We start from the raw sequence: 9,945 nt of genomic DNA on the forward strand, positions 1-9,945 counted from the left end.
CTGCTTCTAGTGTCTCCTCATTGGGGCTAAACAGAATTAGTTACTTGGGTGGCTTTTAAGGCCCCCTCCAATGTTTATCCTATAATCCTACTAAAATATCATTTATAGCCTCACAGATTTAGAGTTGGAAGACGCCTTAGAGACCATTGCAACCTTAGGCACATCCCTTATCTCTCTGGCCCTTAGTTTTCTAATATGTAAAATGGGGAAGGGGACATGATCAGATGGCCTCTAAGGTCTCTTGGAGTCCTAAATCCATGATCCTCGATACAATCCCTCTTGTTAGGGGAAAGCCCTTTGGTACTTAAAGGCAGTCAGTTATAACGGGCTCTCCATCCCCTAAAGAAAGAGGAAGAATAAGAAAAGTTTTTGTACAAATACAGAGTTGTGATGGGAAACCCAAGCCTTGGATTAAAAAAAAAATGTCTCTCCCTTTCTAATACCTACATTTTAAATGAACCCATTTTGCATCTGGCCCACAGTAGTTGCCTCCCTGTGATGGTGAATGAATGAAGCTTTTTTATCCTGATCCAGGTACTTTAAATAGGATTTGGGGAAAAGTGAGGAAATGAGATTATGGATCACACAACAGGCAGTTTGGCTCCAGGCCTCTCTAATTTGTAATCATCATCAAGGTGGCTAACTGATCTTCTGCCCCAAACTTGAAACTCTAGTGGAAGTGAAGGATGGGGTAGAAGAGGCTGACAGTTCACAGAGGGCCCTTGAGTGTTGATAATGTGGACAATGATACCTTATGAGAGAGATTTGCTGAGAACATCTGCATTTCACTTTTTCTCTGCAACTGCCATGATGATTTACTGTGGTAGAAGAAATCATCCATGAGCATCTGTCTCAAATGGTGGTTTGTGCATGCGTGTGTGTGCGCGTGTATGCATGTGTGTGTGTAATTTACATTTAGGCAAACTTCACTGTATTATTTAGAGTTATAGGTAGCTAGCTATAAAGAATTGTGGGATGTCATTGAAAATGGCTACATGCCATTTCAGATGACTCGTTTAAGGATCCTCATGGTCAAACCCCTTAACAGTAGTAAGAAGAATAGAATTTGGGCTAATTATTAGAAAATCATTTGGACATTTTTCATAAGAGTTCTTATTGCCTTCATTAATAAAAGCCTTATGGGTAAGGCTGTACCTGTATATAGCTGTGTTATACATTATAGCCATGGAAACATAGGATCAGAAGGGTTCATTCATTTACCCCGAATAGTATCATGCAGAGTACTAGCTCTTGTAGATTGAACCTTAATTATATTTAGCACAAGAGAAACTGAAAGCATTTTCTGGTCTCAGAACTGATCAGAAACAATTATTCTTCCATGTGACTCCACTCCTCTACACCATCTCCCTTCCTTCCTTCCTTCCCCACCAAAAAAGCACTTCTTTTCAAAAGGACAAATATTTAAAGGAAAAGAAATATCTTCAGTTTTGTCCAGTTGATGCTCTAGTCAGGATCCAGTGCCCATCAGAAACTGAAATCGTTGACCGATACTGTAATTATTGAAATGATTCACAGCCAGGCAAGTTTGTAGATGTTGGGAACAAAGGGGACAAGAATAGGTAGCTTCAGAGCATCCCAAGTACTAATCAATAATTCCCTGTATTTGTAGTTACATTGAAATTAACAAAGCTTGAGTTGGCTTCCATTACTGACTGTCTTAATGGTTGTTTGTTTTTGTCATTAATGGAGTCTGAAATGTAGTGAATGGTGTCTGGAGCTAAAGGACTCTTGTACCAAACTCTTACTTTCATTTCTTCCAGACCCCAGCAGCGACAGGAACGGCCCCCCCACAAGTCCACAAAATGTACCGGAAGTGAAAAGCGGGCCATCCGATCGGCGACAACACCCATCATTGGAGTCCAGTTATCCACCAGACCTTCACAAATCATCACAACATGGGGAAAAGCGGGCATATGTCAAAGACCCAAAAAGCAGCAGAGAGTATAGCAGACAACTCAATGAGCACCACACTTGGAATGGAATTTCTAAAAGACCTGACGGGGCCGGAGCAGGGAGGCCAAAGGAACGGACACCAGAGGGAAGGAAAGAAACCCATCAGGAGAGGATGGTGATCAACGGACCGAAAAAGAAAACACCCGAGAAGAGGAGAGAGGGAACGAGGAGTGCTGACAATACTTTGGAACGGAGAGAACGGCACGAGAGGAGGAGAGAGCTTTCTCCTGGTAAGAAAAGAGAATGGTCGCCAAGCCACAGAAAAGATGGCTCCCCCAACAGACGGAGACGATCCTTGGAAAGACTCTTGGATCAAAGGAAATCTCCAGAGCGAAGAAAAGAGTTCTCGCCTGAGAGGAGGGCCAAGTCGTCTGACCGACGAAGAGAGCGGTCACCAGAGAGGAGGCGAGCACGATCGCCGGACAGAAGGAGAGAGCGGTCACCCGAGAAGAAAAACCGAGATGATAAGATGAGTCATAAAGAAAGGGAGGGCCCCAATCAGAAGTCAGAGATGAACAGAAGCTCCAAACATCCCCCTGAGCAGAGAAGGAGACCTTTTAAAGAATGCAGCACTGACCTCAGTATCTGAGCCTTTTAGCATCACGTTCCAGCCTTTACAGGGTTAAAGATTTTAAGAGGGTAACAAATTATTTAGTTTCTTATGTAACAAAGCATCCAATACCTGATGATCTTAAAGAATAGCCACAAACATTTTATGCAGATGAAACATATAAGAAAAATATATGAAAGTGTTGTGCCTGATGTATCATATTAAAGAAAGTATTTTTAAATGTATACTTTTTTGGAAAATTATTTGCCAAATGCTGGCCCTAAAGGATATAAATTGTGTTTCTACATACGATTTTGAGTTATGGATGATCATCCTTGCCTGGGCAGCCTTTCCCTCTCATAGTCAAATGGGGCAGCCAGTAATTCCTCTAGGAAAGGAAATTTATTGATTACATTTAATTATTTGGATTCAGACTGTTATTTAGTGATTTCCTGCTATACTGTATCTGGAAGTTTTGAAAAGAAATGGGAAATGGGGAAAGGGGGGAGGGGTTGTAAAAGCATTATTCCAGTAGGAGCTGAGGACACTTCCTGAAGAAATAGAAAGCTATCTTCAAAATGAATTAACTGTTTGAAGAGACTACTATTATGATGAAGGATATTTATATGAAGACTAAGCAGAGATTTACTTGATTTTTGATTTAGCGCTGGTTCAACCAACAGTTTGTATCTTTCCTGTCTGGTAAGGAGATAATGGGACAGGAGCCAGGGCTGCCACACCCGTGACGCAAGTATAGACCACCAAGCTCATTAAGAATCTTCAACACCTACCAAGGTCACATTAAGGCAGCGCCACCACAGCTTAGCTCTACAACTAGAGGCAATTGGACCAAATGCCAAGATTGTGTTGTATCATCTTCTTAGAAGCAGGATATCAACCAGAAAACGGGGGTCCACACACAATATAACAGAGGCATTTGAAATCCCCAATAGACAGTGGGTGCGTTCATTCCATAAACCAGTAGACATTCTTTGCCAGAATTTTTAAGGGACTTGGGGAGGGGAGAAGGACAAATTTTGGAATTTGTTTTATTTTACTGTTTGATTCTTCCTGAGACAAGCAGGATATGCCTTGTGAATGCAAGAAAAAATATTTCCCAGGATGACCAAAGAAGCCACTGGGGGAAAGTTCACCCAATCTGGTTGGGAAGCTCCCGCCCTGGTTAACTTTGTTGCTTGAAAAGCTCTGGACAGCAGAACAAAATGCAAGAGTTTTTTTTTTTTTTGTTTGTTTGTTTGTTTGTTTTGTTTTGGGGGTGTTGTTTTTTCTTATTTTCATTTCTTTTTCTCGAGTTGTAATTTTTCAAGATGCAAGTAGTGTGGTGACGTCTGCTATGGCCGTGGTTTACGGCTGGAATGAATTACTGCCTAGCTGAGCCAAAACGTTCATTCCCTTTGGACCACTCGAGTAAACTGCTGCTTGTGGCGTGTTGGTGTGTCCATGGTCTACTGTTTCACATCTTCCATACAGACACCAAGCATTGCAAGTCTATCACTGTTGTTCCCGTGGTACTGTAAAAAAAAAAAAAAAAACAAAAACAAACAAAAAATATTTTAAAAAAACCAACAACAAAACAAACCAAGATGGCCAATCATTGTGTGTACAGAATTTAAATTGTAATTAACAGAGCCTGTTGAAACACAAAACTGTTGCCTTTTTTCTTGTATAAAAGAGAATTTATGACAAAATTTAGCTGTGAGGAATGTGATTAAGTGTTTATATTTCTGAAAATGAAGCAAATCGATTCATGGGGATATATTTTAATGTACACTGAATCAGGTATGTAAAGCTGTTTTCAAATGGGAGCCGTTATAAGTGATTCTCAAGCTTTCATTTATCCCATCATGGTGGGCCTGCCTGTGGAATATGAAGCCCTCAAACTCATCCTCTGTTCTTCGCTCATCCCTTCTTGCTGTGTGCTATTGGCGGTAATGCTCCTTTTGGTGTTGATGAAAAGCAGTATGTGGGGGCCAATCTTTTTATAAAACACTATGCATATATAAATATAACATTGTTCATAGCTTTATTTGACTTTTTGGGTTTATATGTGGCGTGAGTCAAAAGTAGATGGAGATATAATACTCAAAGCCAGCTACTTTCTTTGAAACAGACACAATGTATGTTATGACATAGAAGGAGAAAGCCTGTGAAAGCTATTTTTAATATTAAATAAAATTGTTTTTCCATAAAAAGCATCCATTCAACTTTAATAGTCAGATTCAGGAAAAATAATCCTGAATAATGCTATTCTTGTCCAGTTTATTTGTTTTTTTTTTTTTTTCCCCAATGCAAGAAATTGGATTCTACCTAAGGCCCCGCCACTAGGAGTTGATTCCTAATTTCTTGCCAAACACATTATGTGAAATGCCTGCTGTCTCCAGGTTAACTCAATATTTATTTCTCATCAAGGTAGAACTTTGAGTCGATTCCATACTGAACCTGACTTAGGATAACTCATTGTCAGAGGTGAGATTTAGAATTTATAATCTCTGTGTAACCAACTGAGGTCGGTCAAAAAATCTCTGAAGTATAACAACTCAGTCTTTATCCCCCAATTTGAATTTTCCCTTGGAAACACTGTACAATATGAGGATTTTGCATAAAGTTAAAGGATTCAGTTTTCTTTGAACTGCTGTACTTGCCATTGGGTACTACTTTCTGGTTCAGTGCTCTAGCTAGCACACAAGTCACCGTCTTGATGGGAGGCAACTGATGAGTATATTTTGTATGTTCAAAATCGAATCATTTAGATTTATCCCCCCCCCCCACTACACAATCAATGCCTGGAAGAATGTTAGGGTGAAAATCAGACACCCTACTTGTATTTTTTAAGTTTGAGTCTTTTGTGAAAGATTTTTTTAATGCATTTTTACTGTAAAAAAAAAAAATACACGGAAAATGTATGCATTCCATAACAACGACTGCTTCTGGATTTGTATTATTGTCTCTAATTTTTCGCCTCAACTTTTCTGAATCCATCTGGATCAAGTCTTCAGCTGGGAACTAGCCAGTCCAACTTGTGTCAAACTAGCTAAGGCATCAGTTTCTCACAACAAGGCTAAATGACTACCATACCAATTCCATGCCATCTGCCAAGAGCAAGAGGAATGAATTGAACCATAAAATTTCTTCAGAGAATTTAGCAAGCCCCCTACCTTCCTCTAACCACCCCTTTAGTTTCCTGTTTTCAATTTTTTTTTTAAATTATGGAATTTTAGAGTTGGTGGATCCAAATATCATTTCAACTGCTAAAAAGTGTCTAACATTTAGTAGACACTAAACAGATATTGCCTGACGGCTACTTATGTGACCTTCCAAAGTCACTTTAATTACTCTGGGCATCAATTCCTGAAAATGAGCTGAAAATAAGAGAGAGTCCTTCTTGACTTTATAAAATTAGTGAGAAAATTGGAACATCCTACTTCCCAAGCACACTAGTATTTGATCATCCCAAGTACAAAGGTTACTTCCTGGGAGCTTTGAGACCAGAAGAGAATAACGACTTAGCTTGCTAGTAGAGGTGACTCATTTCCACTTTAGAACATATTTAATGGGTAGAAAAATTTCCCTGACATCAAGTCGAAACTTGTCTCTTCAAAATTTCATCCATTGTAGCTTTATGAAATGGGAGACAGTTATACATGCTCTAGTATCTCACCTGACAAGGTAAAATTGGTCAATGCTTTGATATGCTTCCATGTGTATGATTTAGTTGCTCATGACTTCAATTTCCATAGGCCATTTAGAAAAAATCCCTTTTCATTGGCTTTAGTTCATGACCATTCCAAAGAGTATTCTACAATTAGCTTAGCCTTCCTGCTGAATTTTTCTTGCTTTATTTTGTCACGCAAGTAACAATTACAGTCACTGTACTCTTCCCTGTTTTATTAAGAGACATCTCTGTGATGGCTTATGGCTCAACAGACAATTGAAGCCTTTAATATTGTGCTTTTTGACTCCCATAATTAGCAGAGCACACAAAAGATACACTGTGGTCCAGTTACTGAGGTCATGCTTTCTCAAGTAATCACTAAACCCAAGCTAAACCCTCCTAGGATTCCTTCTAACAACTTTCTTTTCAAGTGATAATAGCATCAGTATCAGTGTATTGGGTGTAAAGGAAGCTTCTTTTGAATACATTCAATATTAAAATATGAATGGGAAAAATCCACTCCTTCCCAACAGTTATTTAGAGATATTTTCTAGGGATGGGCCTTTGTGAGGAAAGGCATTTTTATATATGTACTTGAATGGGTTGAGGGACATCAAGGATATAGTGGAAAGTACAAATACAGGGGATTTTAGTTCAACTCCTGTCTCTTCCATCTTGCTTGTGTCACCCAGAGCAATTTGTTTACCTCTCTAGGCCTTGGTTTCTTCCTCTATAAAATAAGATAAATTCCAAAGTCCCAATGAGGATTAAATAACTGTTAATCTGACACACATTTAACAATTATACATGAATTTTTATATGTCATGGATCAAATCATGTGCCCCTAAAATTTAACATGTCCTCATTCCTAAGATCCTAAGATAGCTTACTTTATTTTGGAATATGGTTTATTTTTATAAAAGCCAAAAGTTGTTGTGTGGCTTGGAATGGTGAGTGGACACTATTTAATATAAAGCTGGAGAGATCTCTAGGAGCAAAACAAAAATTTATTGTACATTCTTGCAAGAAGCGACCATCCTTCCTGTTGAGCAAGCAATCAAAAGGAGGAGACACGTTTTGGGACAGGTTTTACACTTTAAATAGTCCCCAATGCAAATATCCCTCCCACCACTGACCATCCTCCTCCTTAGCTGAAGTCTTACATTCTAAACATGGGAACTACCCAAGAAATTGAACTTGGCCAATAAATACATAGTTGCCCATATTTGATTGAAGTAGGGAGAAAATGATGTCATGGGAGGATAAGCAGAAAGGGAACTTATATGCCCTTGAGTCAATGCCTTACTTTATTTTCACAACTGTCTCGAAAGATCTCACCTCATCTCATTCATTGTCTCTTTGAAACCCTTACCCATTCATCTTGATTTAATTTGATCCATTGGTGTCAACCAAAAAAAAAAAAAAAAAAAAAAAAAAAAAAAAAAAAAAAAAAGCCTAAACTCTCTTATTTGTGATTAACCTCTAAATGGGTGTAAGTCACTATTAAAGCAGGAGAAAAATGATAATTAGAGGATGTAAAGCAATATACTCAATTTCCAATCCATGTCTTCTGCTTTTCAGCCCATGAGGCGCTTCTGTGAAATGCAGTGGCTCACCTCTCCCAGGTAGTACACCACCAGAGACATAGTGATTTCAAAGTGATGTGGTGCATCCCTACACGATTCTATACAGCTTTGAGAAATTTAATATTTTATCCTCTTCCTTTTCTTTGCAATTATTTAATGGCAAGAGATTACATATGATATTTCCAAAGCCCTTACTGAATGGTCAGTTGAAGCAATTGTTCCTCTAGCTACCTTATTTATTTATTTTTTTTACCTGTCTCAAGGGAAAGTTTTTATCTTCATCCTCAATAAATCATAGAATTAGAAGAGGAAAGGAATCAGGAAAGGCCTCCCATCTTATTTTTATGCACCTGGCAAGACCTCATGAGCCAAATCTCCCCAGAGAGATGAGTAAGTTTTTTCCTCCTTAAAAGCCAGCAGCTCCTCATTTCCAACCCTGTATCAAGAAATTCTTTCCCTCAATTTAACCCAATCCTCTTTCCCTTTAAAAAGTCACAGAGTATCTATGCATCACAAAGTATTAGTTTACCTTTCTGCATTCTTTTCTGTAGATTTTCTATTTCAAGTTCATAAACCAATATAAGTCCTGTTTTCATTGAGCATTTATCTAAAGAGACCTTAGAGATGGTTAAGACCAGCCTTCTCTAGCAAAACAGAAAGCTTTGGCCAGAAACCCTGAGGGTTTCCCCCTCCCAAATTTACTTATTGATTTATTTAGTTTTTATTTTTATTTTTATTTCATTCATTCATTCATTCATTCATTCATTCATTCATTTGTTTGTTTATTTACTTACTCATTTATTTATTTATCCATTCATTCATTCATTCATCTATTTATCTATCTATCTTTATCCATTCATTCATTCATTCATCTATTTATCTATCTATCTATCTATCTATCTATCTATCTATTTATTTATGCTGGGGGAATAAGTGAAAAAGAAGATTATTTCCCTCAATTGCTACCTAGCTTTAATCATTGAATGGGTGCAGCCACAGTCAGAAGGAGACCTAAAAAGATTTTAGCTTAAAAAGGCCCAGTTCTCCATTTCATCCAGGGCCATTTCTACTCATCCTAGTTTACTAGGATGATGGGTCTAGTCACTAGACCCAGCTGGCTCTGGAGGGGAGAGTGAGGCAATCTGACACACATTTAACACTTATACATGAATTTTTAAAATTAATTACAGTTTTTATTTACCAGATATATACATGGGTAATTTTACAGCATTGACAATTGCCAGACCTTTTGTTCCCCCCCCCACAAGATGTAAGGTTGACCAATACATGTTAAATATGTTAAAGTATAAATTAAATACAATAGAATACATGAATTTTTATATAAAATTTAACACACAGCCCTCACTTTCATGTCATTGCATCACCTCCCTGATGTCATGGTCCTCTTAAGAGAACAAAGGACAAAAGAGAGGCACAAGAGAAAGCACAAGATATCAGAAAGTTAAGTGACTTGCCAGAAGTCATGGAGAAATTTAAGTGACTGATCTGAGTTTAGAACTCAGATCTTCCAACTCCAAATCTAGTATCCTTTCAGAAGAATCTTGAACCATCATGGAGATTTTTCTCCCAAACTCTCTTGAAGCTTACTGTACAATGAGTCACAGAAGCCAAAGTTCACCCTATTCAGAAATGCTTATATTTTTCCTATATTTGAGTGACAGAGAAAGAATCACCTGGTGATTTCTGCCTGCTATTATTTCTATTTTTGTGAGGCAGTTAATGGTCACATTTTCTTTGGCTTTGGTCCACTAGTCCCTTTTCTATCAACTTTTCCTGACATGATTTGGAATTACCACAAACCTTTATTTTCTCCAAAATGGTGCAGATGACCTTCCCCATTTTGGATCAACAGAGAGATGTTTTGTACAGTATCAACATTGTTTAATTACCCTCAAGCTGATCGTTCCTATTGAGGCTTATTCACAGCTAGGCTCTTAGCTCTTAACAGGGTTTGAATGAGTCACAATGATGATGTTTTGCTTCTAACTCCTTTCTTGACACTAACATTTCTAATAATAATGCCTTGCTGCTATAGAGCTTTTGCCATTTCTGAAGAATTTTCACGTCTTTTATGTGATTATTATCCTCCCGAAAGTGCCCACTGTTGCCTTGTTCTCAGCTCCAAACCCAATAACCGATAG

At 38.1% G+C, this 9,945-nt stretch overlaps 1 protein-coding gene across 18 annotated transcripts in view; it reads left to right on the top strand.

Moving 5' to 3' along the window:
• Positions 1 to 2,836, top strand: part of MAGI1 (membrane associated guanylate kinase, WW and PDZ domain containing 1) — a 696,381-nt gene extending 693,545 nt beyond the window's left edge. For all 18 annotated transcript variants that reach the window (XM_074284174.1, XM_074284160.1, XM_074284171.1 and 15 more), the window contains one exon: positions 1,782 to 2,836. In XM_074284174.1, the coding sequence (XP_074140275.1) occupies positions 1,782 to 1,838 (57 nt within the window). In that variant the 3' untranslated portion in view covers positions 1,839 to 2,836. The remainder of the gene's footprint in view (positions 1 to 1,781) is intronic.
• Positions 2,837 to 9,945: the final 7,109 nt, after the last annotated feature.

The sequence above is a fragment of the Sminthopsis crassicaudata genome, chromosome 1 (genome assembly GCF_048593235.1).
Source record: "Sminthopsis crassicaudata isolate SCR6 chromosome 1, ASM4859323v1, whole genome shotgun sequence".
Lineage (NCBI taxonomy): Eukaryota > Metazoa > Chordata > Mammalia > Dasyuromorphia > Dasyuridae > Sminthopsis > Sminthopsis crassicaudata.